At 38.4% G+C, this 27,736-nt stretch overlaps 1 protein-coding gene across 10 annotated transcripts in view; it reads right to left on the bottom strand.

Annotated features, from left to right (window-relative positions):
• ESRRG (estrogen related receptor gamma) overlaps nucleotides 1-27,736 on the bottom strand; it is a 617,883-nt gene that overhangs the window by 146,352 nt on the left and 443,795 nt on the right. For all 10 annotated transcript variants that reach the window (XM_055334262.1, XM_055334264.1, XM_055334263.1 and 7 more), the window contains one exon: nucleotides 6,157-6,273. In XM_055334262.1, the coding sequence (XP_055190237.1) occupies nucleotides 6,157-6,273 (117 nt within the window). The remainder of the gene's footprint in view (nucleotides 1-6,156; nucleotides 6,274-27,736) is intronic.

Here is a 27,736-nt window from a genome sequence, read left to right as displayed (position 1 = left end):
CTATGTTATTAGTTTTATTAGCTTTAATGACTCATTCTCCCCCCCCCACCTCAGGAAGTATTTCAAAGGCATCTAAAATTATATAAACCTGTTCTTCTCCTCTCCTATTTATGTCAATATTTTTATTTTAAAAATATAACAACAAAACTGCAGATAAATCTGACTGGTAGCGATACAGCAATCTGTGATGAGATTCCAGAGCTCACAGAAATAAAACTCTACTGACTGACTGCTCTTCAATATATTGACAAGAGATGGTAGGGACTGTGAGGGAATACAAAGGAAAATTTTTTCAAACATAGGCAAAAATGCAAGAGCTCATTTCCTAGGTATTTAAACATCTATTGATCGCTCCACTGTTCCTTCAACTCTCACTTCTATTAACTGTGGCAAAAATAACATACTTCCTGTTTTTCCAGAAAAAAATGAAAAGCATCCAAAGAATTACCCAGTTAACACAAAATGTACAAAAGAGCACAACTCACTAACTAAGTCTACAAATCTAGTTCCTATGGTTTGACTCCCCTCACGGATTTCATCGACATCATCATCATAATTACAAATATCTCTGTGTCTATATTAGAATAATGTTTCCATTATACTAATATACATTATATCATTTTCTAAATAAAATGTCTATTAGAATAGAAATTTCCTTAGTAAAATTTAGTGTACCTATGAGATTAGTAGAATTCTTACTCTTCTTCTTGCACATTTTAAAATGCAGGTGAAAAAAAAATAAAATGCAGGTGATTTGTCCTTTTTTTTTTCTTTTTCCTGCTAGACAAAGGAATAAGCCTTCCTTTCTAGAGCTCAATCAATAATCAAAGGCATTCTTTACTCCTGCTCTTATTGGTAAAAAGTTCTGCTTGGCTTGAGGTCCTTTTTTTCCTTTTTTACACTGTTGTCTTTCTTTGCTTGACCTAAGGGTAGATATTAAAAACTCAGTGGGTTAAGCCTCTGACTCTTCAGCTCAGCTCAGGTCTTAAACCCTATGGCCATGAATTCAAACCCTGTGCTGGGCTCCATGCTAGACATGCAGCTTACTTAAAAACAAACAAACAAAAAAACCAAAAAACTATATTTCCTCGTGAAATTTTGGGACAAATTTTCACCTATTGATGTTTCTATGAAAAGTCTGGAAAGGACCCGTAAGGTCATTGATGTTGCCAAAAAAAAAAAAAAAAAAAGTTTACATGAATTCATTGTAGTCCAGCAGGGCAATGTAATATACCCAGATTCTATCTTATAGTGTCACCCTCTAACCATGTGCCAGACCCTGTGTCTATATTAATTAGCTCTATCGGTTTTACAGAAACCTCACAAGGTAAGTTCTGTCTTAGGTCCCATGGTCACAAATAAATAGGCTGATGCGGGTCTTACAGGTTCTGTACACTGCCCAGGTCCAGGAGGTAGTAGAGCTGGGCTAGAATCTAGGTCCACCTGACCCCACAGCTTAACCCTTATTGTCTCTAGCAACAATAGGTAATGTTGATTTGGTCCTTCTTCTACACCACATGGTATTCTAAGCACTTACCATGCGATTTCATACTGGATACTCACAATATTTCATTTGCAAATTCTACTTTTGCTACCATCATTTTATAGATGATGAAAAGGGAAGATCAGAAAGGTTTAAGTAACCTTTTTAAAAAAAGAAAAAAGAAAAAGTAAAAGCATTTTTTTTTGGCACGAAATAACTAAACTGTCCTCCATGCTTCCTCGATTCCTCTCTACTTTGGCATGCAGGCTGGCCAAGCTAGAGAATATAATGCTGTGTATAAACATGAGTGCCTTGCTCTCATCTACAAGAGTCAAAGAAAAATACTTGAGTTGCCAAGGTGAAACTCATCATACCAATAAACAGCAAAAGGCCCTTCAATCTTTCGATCAGTGAATTCTATACCTAAATAAAATAATTATTGCTTTCATAAAATGTCTCTGTTTGCCACTGACAGAGAGTAAACCCAACCAGTATGTCTGCAATAGCCTTTAAATAACCAAGGAGAGAGATCAAAATAAAAATAAATCTTGACCAGATTTATAGGTGCACCTTGATTGGTTCTTGTTTTTTCCTTCAAATAAGCAATACCTGAAAAAAATGAAAAGGGAATGTTGAGACCAGATATCTTGTAATAGATGGGTTTTCTCTGACATACAGTATGGCATAATGCTGAAAAACTAATGCGGGAGGCTTGCCAGCAAAGTAGAGCCCCAAAAAAGAAAAGGGGATTTTTCAGGCTGTAGAATGGTAGAATGGTGCAACCACTGGGATTTGAACAAGCTATCATTTTTTTTTAACTTCTTGAAGTTTTTTTTTTTTAATTTTGTGACATTTTGTCATTTTCTCCACATAACCAATTGTTTACTTCAAATGGTAACAATTTCTTGACTCAAAAATTCTTTTTTTTTTTTTACTCAAAAATTCTAATGTTAAAATCAAACGTAGTCCATTCAGACATAATTCTGACTGGCGAACAAGAAGGCCTATCTTGTAAGAATTTAATTATGCACAATGTGATACAACTAGGATTGTTTGCCCACTAAGCCATCACTTTTCTTTGGCATCTTACATCATTAGTAGAAATACCGGTCAATAAAACTAGGGATTATTGTTTTTAAAAGAGTGAAGTCTCATTTTTCTATAAACCACCTTTCTAATGAAAACTTCTTTTATTTCCCTCAGGCAGCACACTTTATCTAAGACGTATTTGGCTAGTTGAATAAAAATACCTGTTAAAGGAAAGAAGGTTCCCATCAAAGCTGTTGAAATCTGATTTCATTTGAGATTCTACAACTAATGTTGTTTTTTGTTTAAATAGATTTTGTCTGTCAATTTCCAGCCCTGCTGTGCCATCAGCCTGTATGGACTGCTGTGGTCAACACGGGGGTTGTAGCAGCAAATTTTATTATGGACTGGTAATTGAATTGAACAGGTTTACATTTGAATAGATTTACTACATCATGATCTCTGACATACTGCATGGGACCGAAATCCCTCTCCATCCATAAAGATACATTTAAGACAGTATCATTCTCTCCAGGCTGAGGAGGCAAGTCCTGAGCCAAGGAGATGGCCAAACATAATCGTGCATTTATATGCAGGGTGTAATGTAATATTTCACTGCATTTTTAAGTACAAAAGAAAAGGAATATTCTGGATTTACTCATAGCCATCCTTTTGGGGGAGGGGCTTAGAGAACTGGTATTTTTCCCATCAAAGTGGGCATAAGGAAGTAAAGGGAAATAAATTATTATTTGAGTATATCAGCAACAGCAGCAATTCCCTTGAAAACAGACCCTCCAAAGGCTTGATAACAGCAACTGAAGAGGTGTGAATAACAGATAAGCACCGGCCCATTTCTTTCACCAACAATGTTTAATTAAACACAGTTCACACCTCCTTGATCACTCTAACCACCCTTCACGATTGCTCCTGCTTAAAACCCACAATGGGGGAAATTATTTAGGGGACAAAATTTTTTTTTTTCATTTTGTCCATAAACCTGGAAATGCAAGGAGTTGAGTAAATCACAGTAGTAAGATTAAACGAGTCACAAAATTCTACCAACCTGGAAACGGAGACATATCTCCATGCACTTTAGTTTTTTGAAAATAAAATCCACATCTAGGACACATCAATTCAAAGTGCTAATTGATATATTGCTCTTGTAACACTTTTACAAAAATGGGTTTGCTCTTTGAAAACTATTCCTCAACTCCCAGCTTTTGATTAACCCTTCTGGAATGAGTGTAACTTTAGTGTGGTTCTCTACAGCTCAAGTAAGTGGCAATATAACGATCAAAAATGGACCATCAATAACTTATTATTTTTTTGTAAACTAGGTTTGGTTTGCTACTCTGCTATAGTGTTTAAGGCAATTACGAAGATAAAGCTTTCAACCTCAAAAGAAGTAAGCTATCACCATCATCCTAACTAAAAGCAAATTCCTCGTCCTGTGGATTGGGTCATAATGTTTGGGCTCTTATCTATATGTTTTCCTTTGTCAAAACTGTCCCACTGGCATTTCTATGTAAGGTTTTTCTCTAGCAAGAACAACCATATCCAACTTTCTCACTGCTGTACCACTAGAGCCTAGAACGGTGCTTGGCTCACTGAAGAAACTTAATAAATATTTAGCAAGTGGATTATAAACCTAAATATAGCAACTATGAAAAATCCTAATGGTGGGCGACCCAGGTGGCTTGGGGGTTTAGCGCCGCCCTCAGCCCAGGGCCTGATCTTGGAGACCTGGGATCAAGTCCCATGTCGGGCTTCCTGCATGGAGCCTGCTTCTCCCTCTGCCTATGTCTCTGCCTCTCTCTCTCTCTCTCTCTCTCTCTCTCTCTCTTTCTCAGTCTCTCATGAATAAATAAATAAAATCTTAAAAAAAAAAAAAAAAGAAAAAGAAAAATCCTAATGGTGCCAAAGGCTATACGGTGAAAAGGGAAAGTACCTCCCCTCCTCAGCATATTCATGGTATCCCACTGTCCCCAATCCTTATGTATCCTTCCTTCCACTTCTCCATGTATACCCCATCACAAATGCACATCTCCCTTCTACTATTTTTTACTTGACAATAACATCTGGTGTCATCTTTTCGTAAGGCTTTAATTATAAAGTTATGTGCTCTTTGTTTATAGCTTTCCCCTCGCCCACACCAGGGCTGAAGAGGAGAGTCAGAGATGAGAAGAATTTGAGAGAATCTTCTCTATGTTCCTTGTCAATGAAGAGTTAGCTCTTTATTGGTCCAGTAAAGAGTGGAGAAATGGGGCATGAATTCCACATACCCAAATATAACTTATCCGCTCATCTTCCTATGACATTATTAACAGTAAAAATCATAATTAAGAACAAACCAGGAAAAATTAGGAGATCTAGGAATGCCATACCTAATTGAAGTTCCAGTTTGTTCTTCAGGAATAAACACTTGGATATATTTGGATTTAGATGTTAAAAAGTCAGAGATCAAAAAAAAAAAAAAGTCAGAGGTCTTCAGTAACAGCAAATATATAAACTAATAGGACCAACTCCATGAACAAAGCATATGTTATGACTCAACAGAAGCAATATATTTAAATGTAATTTACCTAATTTTCTTTCAAACTTTGATTACTGCATATGCATTTTGTTATTTTATAAAAGTATCATATTTATTTTAAACTCTGGTAAATTTTCTGAAGAGAAAGAGATAGGAAGATCTAAAAGCCATAAAAAAATGCACATCTACAAAAACATACACATAGACGGAGATGTATTTAAAAACAAAACAAAAACACATGTAGGCCTTCCAAAGAAAAGAATAATTTCTTTCTATCTCCCAGCTAAAATGTTAATTTCACTGGACATGCTGAGACACAAAAATATTTCAGGACCTTGGATATGGGGGGAAGAAGTAATTGAATTCTAGAATCTGTCTGTGTTTAGTTCTGGCTTCTACTACGTGTTAGCTGGGTAAACTCAGGCCATAACTGAATACATGGTCACTGTTATAATTCTGTGTTTGTTGGTGTTATCCCTTGGCAAAAGCAACAACTTCAGTATCATTATTATAGGTTCTTTATAATAGAACGTAAGTCCAAAATATAAGATTGGAAAAAAAAAATAAGGAGTGCTTTAAACCTAAAATTAATTTTTTAAAAAAGTGGTGACAATATGAAATGATGTTAATTAGCTTGACTGCGGCAATTATTTTACAATACTACTATGAATATCAAAACATCAAGTTACATACCTTAAACATACACAATTTTTATTAGTCAATTATATCTCAGTAACGATGGAAGGGAAAAATCTGTCTGCAAACATAGAAGTGAGAAGAAACACAAAAGACAAGTACTAGCCTCTTGGTATATTCTTTGTCCTTCGCCTTCTGCAACTTGTACAGATGAAAAGAATCTAGAACTACCAAGCATACCTGGTGGGGTTTAGCTGCACATTGGATGATTCCTACCTTGTCCCTTCCTGTTGATGTCAAGCAGGTAGCCAGGACATATCAGAAAACTCAGGTGTAAAGATGTATTTTGCCATTGGATTCAGAGAGCTTACAGTGACCCCCTCTTTTCCTGGTTTCTCTAGCATTTCTGTAAATCCCTGTACACACCCTTCCCTCCACTCCTAACCAAAAGCACAGGGCCCCTAGAAACACGCCTTACCTTCTTTCAGCATGCCCACTTTTAAACACTTCATGAAGCGGCAAGCCTGGCAGGATTTACGTCTGCGCTTTGTGATTTCACATTCATTCGTGGCAGGGCAGCTATATTCTATATTACCTAAAACATAGAGTTTGAAGAAAAGCAGTTAGATTTTCAAAACCCAGGAAATGTGAGCATCCCAGAGGCAATACCCACTCTGTTATTCCTGCCTCCCCACTCAAAAAAAAAAAAAAAGTCACATGAGGTTCATTAGGATGTCATAAATCTCATGAAGCTGGATGCTCTGTGGCAACCACTGAAGATGCACTGAATAGGGGCGCCTGGGTGGCTCAGTCAGTTAAGTGTCCAATTCTTGATTTTGGTTCAAATCATGACCTCACAGTCTTGAGATCAAGCCCACCGCTTAAGATTCTCTCTTTCCTCACCCCCTGCCCCCCTTTCTCTCTCTTTCTCTCTTAAAAAAAAAGAGGCATTGAATAATTGGAAGATACATGGTAAAGTATCTCAAAGATTAAGTGTAAAGTTAGCCTCTAAAACATTACACTTAGGGACGTCTGGGTGGCTCAGCGGTTGAGTGTCTGCCTTTGGCTCAGGGTGTGATCCCAGAGTCCCAGGACTGAGTCCCACATCGTGCTCCCTGCATGGAGCCTGCTTCTCCCTCTGCCTATGTCTCTGTGTCTCTCTCTGTGTTTCTCATGAATAAATAAATAAAATCTTTAAAAAATAGTAAAATAAAATAAAATAAAACATTACGCTTAGTCTATCCATGCAAAATAACAATCTTCCAGAACCTTAGAATCTAAAAGAAATTTCAAAGCAAATTATTTCCATAAAAGCATGAACATCACAACCACAGTCTTGTATCATCAATCCTGGATTTCTTTTGGTTACTAATGTTCCAACGTATTGGGCTTATTGTCTTTCTGACACTAAACAGCATAAACCCCACCGTGAAAAATGATCAGCAGGCTAATCCGGGGCCTTACAGTAAGCTCCTAGAGGGCAGGGACTGAAATGACATGGCTCTTGTAGCAACACCTACCCGGGATTTACAACACAGATCTCTGCTGAGTAAATACTTATTGAGGAAGAGGAGGAGGAGGATGGTGATGATGACCATCATCACCTTATTTGTTTGTTACCTTATTTGCATAATGAATTCCAAACAATCAAGCTCCATGGAAGTGTCATAAATAAAAATAAACTGTTATGAAACTATATTTTTAATGTCCGTTGATATTACTTATGGTGGTACTTACACATCTGAAGTTGATAAATATGTAGCCAGAAGAAGGTCCAAACTTTAACTTAATTTTTTTTTCAATTAATGCCAATGACAGTGTATGTGCTTTGGGGCTGCCTACAGCTTTGTAAAGAAGCTGCCTTTAAAATAGAGCCTCTCTCCCCTATCAGCTCTGTCACATAGCGCTTGAAGGTCTTTCCTTACTTCCTAACCCTTTCCCCTTGTGATTAAGTGCATTAGTATCTTAATGAAAATGCATTCTGTTTATTGCCCTCTTGGGAAGGGGGAGGTCATCACACCAAATGCATAAATTGTCATCAGAGACGGTCCGAGCATAATTGCAATTTTGCTGCTCCATGTTTGCAATACTCAGGGTCCGTCCAAGTCCCCTGAAACATGCGCAGATTCTAGTAATTAGCATAGAGTCTGCCTGGGACCACAGCATTGATGAAATATTTCAGAGTTAATCACACTTTGTAAACACTGATTTATATTGACTACCTTTCTCCAGACTGATGTCTCCTCATTAAATATCACATTAGTGGATTGCAGGATTGTACAAAGACTCAACTACTCAGCAACTGCTAATTCAACAGGAAGTAATACCCAACCACTTATAACTACTGAAAATTGGTTAAGTATGCATGACTAAAAAAAATACATATATATATATATATATATATGAACAACTGTGCATTATAATTTGAGAAAAGCCTATCAAAATTATTTGACTCAACTAGCATTCTAACTCAGGGCATTTATAATAATAAAAGCAACTGCTTTTTAAAGTAAGAGGTTAAATAATAAGAGTAATATTAACTGCATCAACAGAAGCACACACCATCACTTTCTTCAGATATATTACTAACACCCAGAAAATTACAGATAAGTCAAAGGAACCAGACTGCCTGGGTCATGGCTGAGAATAAAAGGATTTAGAGTCTGAACTTTAGATGAACCATTTTTCACTGCTGAGTTTCTTAAACCATCACTGAAAAATGTATTTTGCATCCAGGGAGTATTACTAGTAATTTCCTAGGGGTTAATTAGTATTCTATTACCAGATCCTTTTACTCCACCCACCTCTTCCTATACTTATTTAAAAGAAACTTGGCCTTTGCTTTCTTAGAAAGAGCTGAACAATAACTAGTTAGGGAAAAAATGGTTTCCAAACAGCATTTCTTGCCTCCTTTTGCCTAACAAGTCAGTATGAAGTCCTAACTTTGCTTACTTTCCAGTATTAAAGCCTGACCCGCATTTTAACCCAATGCTGATAACTTCTCCCCACCATCTCTCTCCCACCTACACACACACACACACACACACACACACACACAAATCACTCTCATTTCAAACTAGTTTCTCTTCCTCAGAAAATTCTATCCTCCTCCTCCATGAGAACACACTTCTGACAGGAACCTCAATCAGGCATGTGTGAGCTCACACCTGGACTATGGCAGTTATCGCCTAACTGGGCATTGTGCCTCCATTCTGTCCCCCTGGAATCCATGCTGCATGCCTCTTCCTAGGGCTGCATCGGGTTATGTCAGTAGCTTAATTTAAAAAAAAAAAAAAAAAACACTACATTTCTATAGCCTCTTGAATTAAATACAAAATATTAGATTAGCAAACAAAATCCCCACCCAATATAACTCCCATCTACTTATCCAACAATATTACAAATATTACCTCATATGAACTTTCTGATGCAGCCAATTCAATTTATTCATTTTTTGCTGTGTCCTTCAGACTTCCCTCTGAGAATGATCTAACTTTGCCCCTCTTCTTAAAATTACTTCCAAGGCTCACTGTTCAACTCAAATTCCATTCAAATCTTTCATGAAAACCTCTCAGACCATCATAGCAGAAAATGACTTCTTGGTTCTCATATCTTTTCACATACTCTCATCACATACAGACATGCCATATTTTGTCACACCTTTTTTGCATGCATATTACCCATTAGATGGTAAGATCCTGGAGGCAAGGAGCATTTCTTATACAGTAGAAAAATCTTCCTCCAAAAAGTAGTAAATAAGTAAAATAGTATGCTTAGGAAAATTTATATTTTCCTGATATCGCAAGGTCATTTTTAGGAACACCAATTATGGTGCTATCATGCAGTAATGTCCACAAGGTCAAGTGAGCTAGATGTCCCATCAGGAAGCAATATTAAGAACATTAGGAAAACTATTACACACACACACACACACACACACACACAAAGTGTTAGGAAACCTAGTTTTTCAAAACCTTAAAAAATGTTTTGACAAAAATGAAAACGCATGGCAAACAGGAAGAGATCATTGAGGGGGAAAAAAAAAACACCAAAGCCTTCGAGGGAGCAAAGTGTGAAAAGAAAGAAACAAAACAATAACAACATAAGAGACTTTAAAGAAAATAAAAGTGCATCTTGATATGAATAGGATAAGAATAAAAGGAAAATAAAACATCCAAATACAGACAGATGGCACTAAAGGGGTTAATTTTTATCTCATCATAGTACTTAGGATTACTTACAAAGTAAGTGCTCTCAGAATTGGAGCCACATTGAAGAAAATATTTAGGAGCAGTTCAATGGTAATAGCTAAATCTATGAATGACTCATCTAAGAATGATTGTATAGGATTTTTAAAATTCTTCAAAAAAAAGAAGGAAAATTGTAAAATTACCACATGAGAGCTTCAGATCACATATAAAGAAGTACTCTAGTTTCCTTTCTAACCATTATATTCCAGAATTCTTCAATGACAAAGGGAAACACAAAGGCAGAGAAATTTTTAATAGTGCCTTAAAATGAGCTCTTGAGGGAGAAGCTCTGTCTTATTCATTGCTGGATCCTCAGTGCTGATCAGTGAGTCTGTAATTTTGGATCATGTGCTGGGTTGGGATAGAAAGAGGTAGTTCCTGCTCTTGAAAAGTCCACAGTCTTACAGAGGAGATAAAACATGTAGCAAATAACAATACAATTTAGCGTGGGGGGCAGTGGTTCTGGATTCAGTACTAGCATGTGTTCCCACAAATGCAGAGGTTATGCCTAAGAAAGTCAATGAATTCTCAATCTAGGAGCAAGTGATTGAATTATGCTGTGAAAAATGAATAAATAACTAGATTGGGGTAGAGGAATCTTTCTAAAGCTATAGGCGATGAAACATTTTTTTTTTTGTAAAAATTTCACTGTGAATGGATAGAAAATACAGCAGCCCTGAATGTTTTCACAAATGATGTATTTTCGGCTTAAGTGTATAGAAATTGTTTACGATGAATCAGGTATCCTTCAGCCAAATTTCAATAAATTAGTCTTGACATATAGGAGTGATAACCTTGATTTCACTAAGTAACACTGGTTTATATCTTGAAAAACAAATCAACATTATTCTAAAGAACTTATTTGCTGGAGGAAAACCTCTCTACTTTCAAAGCCCTCCCATTGAGTTACTTAGTTCATTGTTGTTGGCTATGATCGCCCACCCAACAAAGTCTTTGATCCATGTTAGAGTCTACACAAATTCTGCCCTTGAAATATCTTCCCTGGTGCTTTTTTTATGCAACAACAACAACAAAAACACATTTTATCCTAAAAATGTGCTGCCCCAAGCACCTGGGTAATAATGTTACATCTATTTTGGTAATGGCTCAAAGACATTGCTCCCAGTAGACCACATGATCTCTACAGGGCACTTGTTTTCCTTCGATTCACGCAAAGTGGAAACTAGACAAAAATATTTCCAATAGCAACTGTGGGCACCTGAAATGTGAACACCAGACAATCAGGAGGATGCAGAAGTTATTGTTCACAAGCTAGGATTCTCATTTCAGACACAGAGTTTCCTTGCTATTTCCCAAGACACATTTGTGAGATGGCACCAGGGACTGAATTGGGCAGCTACTGAGGACACGACTGGAATTTGCCCAGTTTTGTCAAGAGCTCAGGAAGTGAGCTCTGTTGCAGAGGGAACCAAATCAACATGGAAGCTCTGGGTTTTTAAACCAGGCTGACAAGAATGATAGAGCAATTTATAATATCTCCTGGCAGCTTTTCAGAAAGTCCTGGGCTCTGATTACTTATTTCAGAGTCTTTTGTACAATTAGTTTGTAGGCAATATAATTTTCTCACTTACCGCTTAATAGAATCTTGCAGCTAGCTGGCGGATAGAATAACAGGGTGTATGTAAAGCTCCAGCCTGGAGTGCCAGTGGATAATTTGTATATTCCTTTCAGTCACTTAATGGACTTTTACAGTTTGGCAGTGAAAGGGCCGAATGATGTAAATTAGCATGGCATCTCAAAATAAAAATATATGTCAAATCCTTACTCCCAGCTCACATCACTCATACACAGTAATGATGCATTTGGCTTTATGTACTTCCTAAGAGTTGTCCCCCTTTTCATACACAAAGACATCATAATTGTAAAACCAATTTGAAAGCATTTGTATATTTCCCCCAATTGTTTTAATTTTATTAACAGAACCAAATGGCTTGAGATGACCCACAGGGCATTCCAAGTGGGGTTTATCCAATTGTTTTCCAACATTAAGTGAATTTAAAATAATGGGATTTGCCTCCGTACACAATTACAGAGCATTAAAAACATGCAGCCAATAATCTGTAGTATTTTTGTTTTAAATGATCAAAAATATAAAAAAAGAAAACCCTCTACTGTTGAGTAGTAAAGGTTTTTCCACAGTGATACAATTTCCCTTTCTCCCTTTTCTTTTCTTTCTTGTTTTTAATGCTTCTTTTTTCCTTACTACTTTTCCCATTAGATGTGAAATTGAAAGACTCTATCACTGGGATTATATAATATGGAATAATAATTTATTACACATCTATAGCAAAAAAAGTCAAAGTTCCATCAATGCATATACTTCTTTAATCTTTTCAAAGAATCCCAAGTTAAACTTCAAAATAAGTTACCGAGGGACACTACACCTATTCCCAAGGGATTGCTCTGAACACTTTTTGGAGCTCCCTTTAGAACTGTCATAGAGTCACTTTATAGGCTGGTTGGGGGGAGGGGCAGTCAAATTACATTTCATTCATATTCACCCAAAATATCTTACTGCATTCTTTATCACAAGACATGATGCCAAGTGGTGTTTTGTCCATTATTAAATCTCAAATTTACCTTCAAATTTCAAAGATCTCCAGATCTCTGATGACATTTTGAGAATCTGCCTCAAGCTCCAAGAGAGCATGCCCAAAACTATTTTAAGGAATGGCAGTGTCAGACTCCCAAAGGGATGGCAAGTCACCTGTGACATGGAGACTGTGGCATACTGAGGTAGGAGGAAACGAATATCCAGTTAAAAGTCACATCCAGCTCTTAGCAAAGCAATTTTATATACTGGGTTATGCCAAAGTCTCATGTTCTTTGCCTTTTAGCTGTCCCTCTACCCTCTATAAAAATGAGGTGGAAGATAAGTGGGTATAGCCAAAGTCTTTTGATATTTGGTTCTTTTAGGTTCTATAGGATTAAATTCTGATAATCACAAACATAGTATGCAAGAGCCATAATAATATATTGGCATAGACTGCTGCATTTTCACGCTGAAGCTCAGACCTAGCTCCCACATGAGAACAGATGATGGCTTGTCTCTAAGGACCAAAAGATGAGAAAGCAGCCCATAAGCAGGCAGGCTCATAAACTCTGAGTAGTGTCTACTAAATGGAGACCAAGATCACATACTCTGATTTCACCTTCAGTGAACCCTATTAGGTGGGTCACTGCGCCTATAGTGGGTACCCACCATCTCCCTGTATGATATATCTAACCACGGGATTATACTGACCTGTTGAATTAAATTAAAAATGGGGGATCCCTGGGTGGCACAGCGGTTTGGCGCCTGCCTTTGGCCCAGGGCGCGATCCCGGAGATCCGGGATCGAATCCCACATCGGGTTCCCGGTGCATGGAGTCTGCTTCTCCCTCTGCCTATGTCTCTGCCTCTCTCTCTCTCTGTGACTATCATAAATAAATAAAAATTTTAAAAAATAGGTTAGCAGGAGGGGATGTAGGTGGCTTAGTCAGTTAAACATCTGACTCTTGATTTCAGCTCAGGTCATGATCTCAGGGTCATGAGATGGAGTCCTGCATCAGGCTCCACGTTGAGCATGGAGCCTGCTTAAGATTCTCTCTCCTTCTTCCCCTCTCCCACTCCCATGCACATTCTCCACCTCTAAAAAAAAACTTAAAATTAAAAATAGAAATAGACTAGCAGGAAAATGGTGGTATAAAATTGGGGGCAGGGGATTGTTTAGCCTTGATATTTCTTTCAAGGTTAAACAAAACATATCCTACCTTAGTTTTCCGCAAATCTAAAAACATGGACAGTCTTTTATTGCTTTCATTCTACAACTATTGACTACACACTAGGCACTGTGCATATTCATCTCAAAGAAAAGGTGGAACAAATTATTGTATGCCTACTGCATGTCCATCCTTAATTTACTATCTTGCATAAGGTTTAAGAGACATCTGGAGGACACCTGGGTGGCTCAGTCAGTTGAGCTTCTGTCTTCACCTTAGGTCATGATCCTGAGTCCACAGATTGAGCCCCGCATTGGGTTCCCTGCTCAGCAGGGAGTCTGCTCCTCCCTTGCTTGTGTACTCTCCCTCTCTCTCAAAATAAATAAAAATCTAAAAAAAAAAAAAGACATCTGGAAATGAATGAGTGAAGGCAGAGGAGGAGAGGAGAGGAAGAAGAGCAACAGCAGATGAAGGTCCAAATTACAACTGTGCCATTCATTAGCCGTGTGAACTTGAACAAGTTACTTTACCTTCACTACTCTTGGATTACTAAGATATAAAAAGGAACAATAAAGCGTACTTTCTAACACTGTAAGAATTACATGAACTATAGGTACTAAAATCATAGATCATGTTGTTCAACCTTCTAAGAACAAAAGGGAGAGACATTGTAAGATTTCATCAATTACTAAATACTTTCACTCTGAGACCTAAGTCTCGAGTTTGAGAATATTACAACTTTCCTCAGATTTATGCAAGAGTTTGAAAATGAATAAGCCATTCACCCAGAGAAGCTGAAAGAAAATTTTGTCTTGCTAACAATTCCAGTGTACATGGCTATATTTTACGGATACTAGAAGGAGAGGGAGAAAGATAGTAACTCAAGTCATTTTTTTTAAAGCACCAAATTGCCTAAGAAGTGAATTTCCAAGACATCAACCACATCTTGTGAGCATTTCTTGTCACTATGCTGGAGCTCATAAACTGCATATTACTTGGTGTAATCTGATTATAATCGAGGGTAAAGGATTTACAAAGCTCTTCAAAATCCCACCTCAGCCTTTTCCCTTCCCACAGTCTCAGGTCAATTTCTATACCTAGCCCCAGCCCAACCCCTCGTCTGACATGTACCCTGAATTACTCCAAATTCCTAGAAAGCAGCATTATCTTTCCTGCTGGTCCTCTTCACGTGCTTCATTTATCGTGTCTTCAATGAAGCTTTCCCAGAGCCCACAAGACTGAGTCCTTGTGGGTATAACTAATTCATCTCACACTTGTCTTCACATGGGTCCTTCTCTTATAACTCAACATACTTTATTATTTGTGTCTACTGAATTACCCTCCTCTTCCAACTGTATATTCTTGAGGACAGGGACTCACACCCCCTTGGAATCTCTTGTGTCCAAAAGAATGTGTCAAGTCAATGACCAGGAAGCCACTCATTACCTGTTGACTTGATTTTTAGTGATCCTGTTCCTCGTTCCCTCATTTTAACATTTAACCCCAAATTATTCATCAAACAAAGTTAAGTATAGTTAATGAGACAGAATAAAACTGATAGGAATCTTCCAACACTATATCATTGGGTATTAGCAACACAAATTTAAAGGATTTTACAATTTGAGGAAAACCCAAATTCCAGTTGGTTTGGCCTCCTTGTTTTATAGAGTTCACAGGCAGGTAATATGTACTGATTAACTGATTAACCTATGATCGCTGGACCTTCCTTACAAGGATATGGGATAGTTAATTGCAAACAAAAAACAAAACAAAACACAAACAACAAAAAACTATCCTGACATCCAGTCCAATCCTCCCTAAATGTACCCATTAAAATATGCATATCAATACCTACAATAAACACCAAGTGCCAGGCACTATTTTATGTGTTTTACAGATATGAACCCCATTGGGCAGATGAGACAATTAAGGCACCAAGACCAAGAATCAGAATGTGAACCCAGGCACTCTGGGTTCCAAAGTCTGTGCTCTTAACTATGATGCAATGCTGCTGGACTTCAATCTTTTAAAAGTAATTAACTGACTGTTGTTTGCAACAGAAATAAAAAATGAAATTCCTATCTTCTGACAGTAGGCTTTGTGGAGCTGTCGTTGTTGCTATTGTTGCTGGTTGGAAAGGAAATTTTGATGCCTTAGAGTGGTAAAATAAGGGTGGATCTTGGCATTGTCTTTTGCTGTTGTCAGACTTATGGTACAAGGGCAGCTGTGGGACAGGATAGGGTTGCTTTTGGGGAATGGAATCTCTCAACACCTCAAAAAGAAATCCCTCGACTTGTCTCTGTACCACTATGGTTTGTGGCTGGATTAATTCCACAGAAACCAAACAGACCATGTCACCAGAGCAACAGGTGTCAGGTTGTAAACAATGCATTTTAAAGATCCCAAAATAATGCTATTGTTCATGATAGGAAAAAAAAGTAATCTATATTCAGGAGGTTGTGTTCTGAAATGCATGTAAGAAAGGAATACGCGTATAACAAAAACACAGTCACTGATGAAGATGATGGAGAATACAAATATCGCTCATCTGGGGTAACCAGAAATCCAATGTTTTTTAGCTGTGATGTGATGACATCTTCTTGGAAAAGGCAACTAGGTCTTCTGCAGACCCTACGTGATGTGCACAGCTACTGCATCTCAGTTTTTAAGCTCTGACAGAGTAGGGATGGTGTCACACAAGTATTTATAAAAAAGCTCAAAGATGACCACTGCCACAAGAAAGACATTATATTTGAGCTAACCATAGCCCCCAAACTTACTGCACTCAGTATTCAACATCAACTTTTACATGTCTTTTCTCTACCTACAATTTTAAACAACTTTGAGGGGTTTGCTTATCTCTTTTTTAAAAACAAACAACCAAAAAAAAAAAAGTTTGTTAACAAAATACTTTAAGTGAAGGAAAGAAATGCTAATAAAATCTAATGCAGCCATTACTTTTGAATAGAAATGTACTTTTTACAGTGGCAGTTATCAAATGGTCCATATGACAGGTATAGAAGCATTATGTCAATGGAAGTCCATATGATAAGCACAGAAGCATTAGGATTATACCCTATGTAACAAAGAAACTGACTTTTTAAAATTTGTAAATTTTTAATTTTTTTAAGTAACCTCTACACCCAATGTGGGGCTCAAACTCATGACCCCGAGATCAAGAATCACCTTCTCTTCCAACTGAGCCAGCCAGGCACCCCAAAAGCAACTGACTCTTAAAATAGGCAATCTGACTTCATACCAATCCTGAAGTTTTCCTTGTACCTCTAACAAGTAAAAGCAAGCACATCTTTTCCTAAATTTATCCTTAAATGCTTCTGTTCTCAAATGTCATCAGTGTGCCAAGAACTTTGTCAGAAATGAGATATTGGTATTAGAGACTTCCTTCTTTCAAGATCAAGTTGATGTATTCAACGGTATCTATCTGCATCCTCCAAAGTTGATACAGATTTGGGGAAATCCTGCTGGACACAGCGACAGTAACTGCTCTGTACTTAACCTGTAGGAGGCAGTATAACAATGATTGTAAGATAGGAGTCAAACTGGAGTCAAGTGGTGGTTCTAAGATTTTTTTTTTTGTATGAGTCAGGGAGAGCTTTTAAATTTGAAGTTACCAGGGCACCTGGGTGGCTCAGTGGTTGAGCGTCTGCCTTTGGCTCGGGTCCTGGTTCCTGGAATTGAGTCCTGCATCAGGTTCCCCGAAAGGGATGCCTGCTTCTCCCTCTACCTATATCTCTGCCTCTGTGTGTGTGGGGGTTTCTCATGAATAACTAAAATCTTTTAAAAATAAATAAATTTATTTATTTGAAGTTACCTTCATCAGGAATGAAATGGTAACGGGTCATATCAATGAATACCTTTATGGCGCTGCTTTGAAAATCAAATGAAGTCATGTATTCAAGGTGCCCAGCAGAGTGTCTGACACGGAATGAGCATTGATTCTCAACAATAATCACAACGTTGTATTTACACTCAGGGAAGGGATTCAGGAAGCAGACGAGCTAAAGGGGCTCTGCAAGTGGCCAGGAGTTAGTTCTCAGTGCAGAAGTAAGGAAATGTGAGGCAAAGAATCTCTTCCAGCCTGGTGCAAGGAAGCCAAAAGGCATAGACCTGATGTCCAAATCATAGCCATGTGGTAAGAAGCAGAAGCAAACAAATACTCAAAAGACCTTAATCACTAATTACCCCAAGGGTCAGGGAACCCAGACCAGACTGCTAACTGGATACAGAGTAAAACAAGGAGAGCCCAAGTGAGAACCACGAAAGCTCCCAACATGCAGTGTTTGTGCCTAAAGATTTTCCTCTCTGAAATAAAGCCTGTGCACTTGATTGTCTGCTAGGATAGGGACTGCAGATGAGTGCCTGGCTTTTCCTCAGGGAGGCTGAGGAAGAGCATATGGGAAAACTTAACAGGGGAGACTGGGGGGTCTTCCTGTGTGCTGATGGTCCCAGGGAGGCAGGGCAGGGATGCCTCCTTGCGGAGGGGACACGCTTGTTTAAGCTCTCACTCCTTCATGTAACAGCAGGTCCAACATGCTTTTTTTCGTAAAGGCCCAGAGAGTTAAATATTTCAGCTTCGAAGGTCATTCAGTGTCTACTGTGACTCTTCAGCAATCTGGGAGAACCATGAAAGCAGCCACCGATAACACAAGGATGGGTGTGGCTGTGTCCCAATAAAACTTTCTTTAGCAAAATGATTTTGGCCCCCGGCCTTGGTTTACTAATCTCTGGTTTAAAACATATGGACAGAAGGCTGCAGTGGTTAAAAAAAAAATACTGTACAGCCTATAACGCATTATTTCCTTTCTTACTTAAAACCCTGTAAAGTAACTTCCTACAAGTTAGGTGCAGATATTACAAAAGAAATCTTAGTAAGTTGATAATATCCCAGAAGAACAAATGGAAGAAGGGGTTAGAGGGCTTTTGCTTTAAGAATCTATAAAATTTGAATTCATTCTCCATATAAAACATAATCGGAAGACTCTGGGGGACAGTGAAGGCGTTCCAGAAGCAAGGAGGTACCTTGGGAGTAGCGAAGATGCTATGGAGGCAAAAGGAAAAAAAAAAAAAGGTGCAATCAAGGACAAAATCTTGGGCTAGATTCATTCCTTTGAAGATTCTTGTACTTGCCTCTGATCTTCTTCAAATGAAAACTATGTTAATAGCTTGCCACTGAAAAATGGATATTAGAATGTAAACTTGGCTCTGCTTTCAGATTCACTCTGAAGGTACATTCAGATTTCAAGCTCTAAATTCTAAATGAATCAAAATTTCCTATGTACTAAATCCTCTTCTTTTCTTTTGTATTATTACTCAGCTGTATTTATTTATTTATTTATTTATTTATTTATTTATTTATTTAGGGAGGAGGGACAGAGGGAGAGAAAGAATACCAAGCAGGCCCTACACCCAGCCGGGTATTTGACCCAGACTCCCTCTCACAGTCCTGAGACCAGGACCTAAGCCAAAATCAAGAATCAGATACTTAACCAACTGACTAAGCCACCCGGGAGCTCCTCAGCTACTCCTTTATTAAAAAGTATACTGGACTACAGTTGTCTCTTTAAGGTTGTTCAAAGCAAAATAAAAAAAGATTTAATCCCAAAGAATATAGTTTTTTTTCTTTAAAAATACAGATCCATTCACATAATCATGTTTCCCTCCCCTTCTTCTGACTAGTAATCATCATAAGAAAGAAAAAGTTGGGGATCCCTGGGTGGTGCAGCGGTGTGGCGCCTGCCTTTGGCCCAGGGCGCGATCCTGGAGACCCGGGATCGAGTCCCACGTCGGGCTCCCGGTGCATGGAGCCTGCTTCTCCCTCTGCCTGTGTCTCTGCCTCTCTCTCTCTCTCTCTCTCTCTCTCTCTCTCTCTCTCTGTGACTATCATAAATAAATAAAAATTAAAAAAAAAAAGAAAAAGTTGCCCTCTGTTGCAGTCAAAGTTTATACAAGCAGACAATCATTGTCACATCAAAACAAGAGAAGAAATAAGCCTCTTTCCTTCTGAAATCAAGAATTAAAGAGTCAGGGAAGTGTTATCAGTGATGGGTATGGAGGTACATATTTAGGGCCAATCTAAAACTAACAACGAAAAATCCAGTAGTGAAATGAGTGTCAGCAGATAAAAATCCAGGGAACTAAGCTAGAAAACTGATATGATGGTTCTGAAGAACTGAACTCTCAAACTTCATATATAGGGAAGTTCCGAAAATGAATTATAAAAAAAAAAAAAATAGATCTTTTTAAGGCTTACTTCTGACTGACTCCTTTAAAAAAAAAGCCTTTAATATTATCTAATCATAACTTTGGGAATATTCTTAATTTCCCATTTTTATTTTATTTTATCAACTTAATGGAAAATTTTGCCCATGGACTAAAAATCTCTCAAGAAAAATTCAGTCTAAAATTATTCAATGCTTTAAAATTTAAACTTAAAAAATATGCAAGTCAGGTAACAACTGGTAAAGAGCCCAGGCTCTGGATTCAGGCTGCCTGAGACCCAACTGTGTTTGGGGCATTACTTCACAGTACCTCAAGTTCCACATAGATGAATTAAATAATATAAGAATACTCTAAGAGTAGTATCCACCTCCTTGGAATAATGGAAGAATTAATTAGGACAACCAATGTGAATCACTTAGAAGAATGTGTCGCACACTGTGAAAACAGATATAGTCATTATTATTATCATGATGATAAACTCAAAAATTCTTCACCTATTACTATTGGTAAAGGCATTGTATGTGACTCAGGACACTGAAAACAACTATTTACCCTGTCTATTATGTGTGTAACTACGGACAGCCTAAGGAGGTAAAAGATAAGAATTTCAAATTCAGGGATTATGTGAAACTCCCCCAAAATATTTAAACATTCACTTTGTATTCACCAGGATGGCCACTATCCAAAAAAGGGGGAAAAAAAGGAAATAACAAGTGCCTAAACGGAACACAGAGAAATTAGAACCACTGTGCAATGTCAGTGGGAAAGGAAAATGATGCAGCCACTGTGGAAAGCCAGTCAAGAGGAAGATTCCTCAAAAAATTAACAGCAGAATTACCATGTGATCCAGCAATCTCACTTCTGGGTAAATATCCAAGAAATCAACAGCAGGATCTCAAAGAGATATTTCTACATCCATGTTCCCCGCAGCATGGTTTGCAAGAGTCGAGAGGCAGAAACAACCTACTGTCTTTGGATCAAGGAATGGATAAAAAAACAAGTGTGGTATAGACATATAATGGGATATTATTCAGCTTTACAACAGAAGGAAATCCCATCATATATTACAACACGGATAACCCGAGGACATTGTGCTAACTGCAATTAGCCAATCACAAAAAGGCAAATACTACACGATTCCAATATGGCAAGTAAAAGCAGCCAAACTCACCGGAAGTAAAAAAGTGGTACCCAGAGGCTGAGGGAGAGGGAAATGGGGAGTTAATTGATGTAGAGAATTTCAGTTTTGCAAGCTAAAAAAAGTTTTAAAGATCTTTTGCGCAATTACTTACATATAATTAACACCAATACACTGTACACTTAAAAATAGCAAAGACAGAAATTTTTATGTTCTATTTTTTTTGCCATATGCATTTTTTGTTATGTGTATTTTGTCATGTGATTTTTACCACCGTAAAAATAAAATGAATATGAAGAAATAAATAAACGTTTAAACATCACTTCTTATCAATGTAAACATGTATTTACTTTAAGTGTCAATTACAATACTTTGCCAGCATCTTTTACCTAACTTTGCTTTTACGTGAAACTTTTAAAAGTTGTCTAAGTGAGTTGCAATGACTAGGCCTTCACATTGTTGCATCTCATTATCAACAACTTCAAAAGAAAGGGAATTAATGCAGTCTGTGCACTTTACCACATCTAAGATATTATCTAAGTTTATCAAGTAATATATCAGAAAAACAAACCACTGCCCTTTAACAGTAAAGAAAAAAGTCTGACCCATCCATGAAGCCCCACCCTGCCATTCCTCACAACCTGCTTCACAGCCTCCAAAACTTGAATTTTAACAAGGTACTGATGTTTCCTTTCCTGGGAGGCCCATTAAATCATGTTGAGACACGTACTCCTACAACTGATTACCAAAGTGACCCACATTCACATCAGTAGCAACCTGAAAGGGGCACCTGGATGGCTTAGTTAAGCATCCGACTCGATCTCAGATCAAGTCTTGATCTCAGAGTCATGAGTTCAAGCCCCACACTGGGCTCCACACTTGACATGGAGCCTACTTAAAAAAATAATAAATAAATAATTAAAATAATTTAAAAAGGAACCTGGGACAACAGAAATCTCATCACTCATTTTTTTTTTCTTTTGTCTTCTTTCCTACCTTTGGGGTAAATGTTTAATTTACTCTACTTGGATTAGCCATAACCAATTCTGAATTTGACCCTTTAAATAAGACCTTGGAGGAAGAGTCTTATCATGTCATTACTAACATATGTATAGAAAACATGCATTTTGAAAACTATAAAGCACAAAGTATCCTTCCTACTATAGCTACTGGGCTATTCTCTTTTTTTCTAAGATTTTATTTATTTATTCATGAGAATACACAGAGAGGAGACAGAGAGAGAGAGGCAGAGACACAGGCAGAGGGAGAAGCAGGCTCCATGCAGGGAGCCCCATGTGGGACTCGATCCCGGGTCTCCAGGATCACGCTCTGGGCTGAAGGTGGCGCTAAACCGCGGAGCCACCCGGGCTGCCCTACTAGGGCTATTCTACAAGGTAATTTATCAGTTGTTGCTCTGAACAAAACAGCCTTATTTGTCAGGGCCTGATTCTCGGTCAAAAAGAACAAGAATGAAAGAATGAAAGCTATCAGAATGGAAAGAGAAGCAACTGATACCTTTGCTGGGCAGTTTATCTAGTAATCAAAAAAACAGCCTCCAGCCCTTCATCAAAACAGTCATCAGATAATACTAGGGTGACCCAGGGTGGCAGGTGCTCAGAAGAAAGTCCACTGATCTGCAGACCAAGTATCAGCCACATCCCACTTCCTAAGAAGTCCATCACAAATGTAAAAATCTTCCTTGCTAAAAGACAGGAAGGCAAATGGGATTTTTGAAGAATTAATTGGAACCAATCGTTAGGTAGTCCCTCAGACTTGAGCATGTAAACTACAAAAAGTCCTTCTCAACCGACCATTACTTGCCAAGAGGAGGGTTGGTGTGGAGTCCTGGGAGGCGTTTAAGATTTGACAAGTGGTAGGCTGTGACGGGCTAAGAAAAGAAAATTACTCACCAACAAAATCCTTAGAAGAAATGGCAATGCACATGCTTCCTTCCCATGAGAGTGACTGAATCAGGAACAGGTTTGGGTGGCCCAGGTAGGTCACCATTTGAGATGTTGCCACATTGGAACCAGAGTACCAGGCCTCATGCCACAATCAATCCCTTCCTTGCCTACTTCTGAGGACACTAGCTCAGGTGAACCATGGGAAATTGATTGTGTTTTCTGAGTGCAGAGTATTTTTTTTTAAGATTTTATTTATTCATGAGAGAGAGAGAGAGAGAAAGAGAAAGAGAGAGAGACGCAGGCTCCATGCAGGGAGCCCCATGTGGGACTCGATCCCGGGACCCCAGGATCATGCCCTGGGCCAAAGGCAGGCACTAAACCTCTGAGCCACCCCAGGAATCCCCAGTGCAGAGAGTTTTATTCAAGGAAGGAAGTTTACAAAAATAAATAAAGCATAGCCTCTTATGTATGCATATGTAAAGATAGTCCAGAATTACATACTTATTTTTTCTGATTCTATAATGTAGGTCATATCAGAGTAGAATCAATGGAGAATATATTAATGTTACAGATACATCAGAACTCTAGTGAAAGTACAAAGATAGAGCTAAGTTTTAAAGATTACTGAAAAGTTGGTCCTTCTATTAGTTGTAACTATTGTACTTTTAAAAATTAGTGATACTATTACTACACATGTCCTTTTTAAATGAATAAAAATAGGGGCATCTGGGTGGCTTAGTCCACTAAGCATCTGACTCTTGATTTCGGCTCAGGTCATGATCTCAGGGTTGTGAGATCGAGCCCCACATCAGGATGAGGGGCTGTGCATGGAACCTTTCAAAATATTGTAACATAATGAAGCGTTTAAAAAATATGCAAATGACACCAGAGATTGTCGTGTCACAAATTTATGTTCCTACTATCTGAAGGACAAAAATATAGTGAGGGTAGTTAAATGTTCTATTTTCTTTTCTTTGATCAAAGATCAACCATCCGATTTAATCTCTGAAAATAATCAGCCTTATTTTTATACAACCCGTGACCCAACTTTTTGTCAGCCATTCTAAAGGCTACTTTATTTTAATTTATATTGATTCTGTTTTCTGATTAGCTAGCTAATACATACAAATATGACATGGTGAACAGTAATAAGAGACTAGAAATATCTGATCCCTGAAAAAGTAAAAACATTCTGAAAACTGAGATGATGCACTTAAGAGATCATCACGATAAAGCACTTGCTTCCAGGTTAAACAAAAGATACGTACGTAAAATTGCCTAAAGAAGTCCTCTGGGATGAAAATCTTGGTAGTCAGTGTTGCCTACCAGGAAGATGAACTGGGGTGTTTTGGTCTGGCAGTTACCCAGCAGTCAAATCAGGCCCTAGGCATGTTTCTGTGAGGCCCCAAACTCAGAGATTTTATATTCTTAAACAGCTTTAAAAAATAAAACACAGACAAGCAGAGTATGTAGCACAGAAGGCATGTAACCCCCAGATCCTAAGATATTTACTGTCTGGCTCAAAAACAACTTCGGAAGTGCTGACAATTTAGGTCTATTCCTAAAAGTCAGAACAAACCAGGGAAAAGAAACCACTACTTATTTATCCCAAGAAGTGGGTTCATTAAGTCAAAACAGAGAGAGATAAATCTGTAAACTATGTAGTTCTCTAAAACATCCATTCACATAACACATAGTCTTTACCACCAAAAAGAGTGTGCAATACTAAATTTTACTATTAAAATAAACACTGAAGTTAACAAACTAGTGGGAGTTTGGCAACATTAATATATTTCTAAAAATCATACAAAATTGCCATCAAATTCAATAAAAAGTGGAAAAGCCAATAAAACTTTAACAGAGCAGAGTTCAAGCAAATAAACTGTACACACTATTTCTTTGGTAAATATTAATATCAATATTTAAGTTAACCCTGCATCCAAACTGATCACCCCCGAGATTCTTCAAATCAATTTAAACATTTCCAAAGTATTTTGAGTTTCAATCTCAGGACATACCAGAGTTTTAAAGCAGCCACATGTCAACTGGGGTAATTATTTTCTCCAAATACTATTTAAGTTATATAGATAATATTTTATGATTTTCTTTTGTAAGGTGCATAGGATGTTCAGACACTCAATTTGTAAGTTTCTTTTTCCTCCGGTGTTGTAAATATTCTATCCTAAGACCAAAATAGCACTTTATGGCAAAGAAAACGTGAGGCCCAGGAAAAATCCTCTAGGACTAGCCCACCTGTTTCAGGAAAGTCAGCAGTTCCGTGTGGAGAAGCAGTTAGCATATCAGATCCACAGGCCATGCGCACAGCCTTAGCCGATGCCTAGCAGGCAAATGTCTCATCTTTAATGCCCCATGTTTCAGGAGATGTTTAGGCTCTTATCAGTGTCACCTTTAGACTTGGACAAAAAGTCCCACCCGAAGGCCCTGGGCTTCAGAAGGCATTTACAGTGCAAGGGCCCCTTCCACAGGCTAAGGGGACAAGACCAACTGGAACCAACTCCTTTGCAATTCCATGATTCCCAGTTCCTGGGACCCTCAAATTCTGTGGCTAAGCCCCATGCTAAGGCCTGTGTGGGCTTCTCCCCTGGGTCCATCCTCCGGAATGTGCCCTGGACTGCTTGTATGTACCTTATGAGGCCCATGCATGGTCAAGGGGTAGCTGTTTGGAAGCGTCCATGGGTTTTAGCCATGGGAGCAGGGTGTCCACACTATGAGAGAAAGTGATGGAAGGTAGAGGGGAAGAGAGAAATGGGGAAGGTTTAGGCTAAGGACTGACCTTCTTTCTCCACTTGTTAACAGAATTCCTACAAGTCTGAGAACTCAAAATGCAAAGCTGGCCTCACAGGCCATCATGAAGGCCTGTCCAGTAAAAGAATAGAATATATGTTCCTTAGCAGTTTGTTCTCTTGATTTATAAACTTCTAAAGATTATACATACATTACGTGGCTGGCCACTATACCCATGTCAGGTCCCACAAATGCCCAGAATGAACTTAATCCTCATAATGGTCACTGCACATCTCATGCTGCAAGGATGCCCTGCTACTTCATTCCCAAATCCCACAATCAAAGCTTAATGGGGAATCTGATATTTCACCAAGTTCCAGGATTCAGGCTCCTACTTTGATGCACCCAGTTTCCTATCCATGACCACAGGAAAAAAAAAAAGTTAATTGATCCCCATAAAACTAATCGAATTTCCAGTCAGTCCACCTAAATGCCTCCTGGTATAAAAGGGCACCTTCGTGAGGAATAGCTACAAGGAGAGGGGGTTAATTATCACAGCATAAGGTGGATACCTGTGATTTGAGGAAGGCTACACATCCTAGTTCAGCATCAAGGACACCTTTGTGCTGGAATAGCTGAACCATCCAGTGTTTGCGTATCCCAGTCATATTGCCAATAGCAATCAAAGTTAGTAATTTATTGAGCACTTACTATGGGCCAAGTACTCTGACAGATCTTCCCAACTGGTTAACAGGCACAGTGATATCAAGGTCTCTCAGCCTTAATTTTTTAAAATATTTTTTAAAGATTTTATTTATTTATTCATGAAAGACCTGGGGGCGGGGTGTGTAGAGACACAGGCAGAGAGAGAAGCAGGCTCCACGCAGGGAGCCCGATGTGGGACTCGATCCCAGGACCCCGGGATCACACCCTGGGCTAAAGGCAAGCGCCAAACCACTGAGCCACCCATGAATCCCCGGTCTCTCACCCTTAAGGGGCTGAGATTTAGGCCTTGTTTTATATGAACCCAAAAACCTATGCTATAATGATTATCTTTTAAAAAAATCCTGTTTGTTTTTTTAAAGATTTTATTTATTTATTCATGACAGACACAGAGAGAGAGAGAGGCAGAGACACAGGCAGAGGGAGAAGCAGGCTCCACGCAGGGAGCCTGATGTGGGACTCGATCCCGAGTCTCCAGGATCACGCTCTGGGCTAAAGGTGGTGCTAAACCGCTGAGCCACCTCGGCTGCCCCCAAATCCTGTTTTTTGAATATATAATTTCCTCTTCATAAAAGTGGGGAAAAACAAAATGCCTTATCTCTTGCACGGAAATGAGCAGCTGAAATAGTGATGTCAGCCATACAAATATATATAAATATTTATCTTCTATGTTCTTAGGAGAAATGGAGAGTTAGTATTTTATATGTCAAATGATGGACTATGACATTTTGGGGGGCATATAAAGATATTTCCCTGCTCTTGCTTCCTTCACTAGAATCCAGGGAAAACTCTTAAAGAGAAGATCCACACACAGAAAATTTCCCACTCATTTATGAATTGACTAACACTGGAATTAGAAATCAGAGTAATAAAACCTAGAAGGTGGCAATGAAGTCACTGGTGCCATTTTAAGCCTGTCAGATGATAGGACTGTCAAAGTCTTCTAAAAAAAAACTGTTTTGGTCAGCAGAAAACAAAACAAAACAAAAACACCTTGACTTTTCCCTAAGTGCTGACCTAATTCAACAGTTTTCAATGATAACTTGGAAACGGTCGATCAATAAAATATGCCTTTCTGGTTGGTTTTCACTGAAGTTTATGATTAACTGCCTTTCCCAATCAGAATATCACATTCATCTTTGAAAAGAACAATTCTCATTACTTTTTAAATTTTTTTTTTAGAGAGGGAGAGAGCACACATGGCAGGGAGGGGCAGTGGGAGAGTGGGGAGAGAGGGAGGGGTTGAGAGAAAGAGAGAGAGAGAGAGAGAGAGAGAGAATATCTCAAGCAAACTCCCTGCTGGGCGAGGGGCCCGATGTGGGGCTTGATCTCATGA

The sequence above is a fragment of the Nyctereutes procyonoides genome, unplaced genomic scaffold (genome assembly GCF_905146905.1).
Source record: "Nyctereutes procyonoides isolate TBG_1078 unplaced genomic scaffold, NYPRO_anot_genome, whole genome shotgun sequence".
Classification (NCBI taxonomy): Eukaryota; Metazoa; Chordata; class Mammalia; order Carnivora; family Canidae; genus Nyctereutes; species Nyctereutes procyonoides.
Note: the sequence above shows the minus strand (reverse complement) of the source record. Positions and strands in the feature narration are given on the sequence as shown.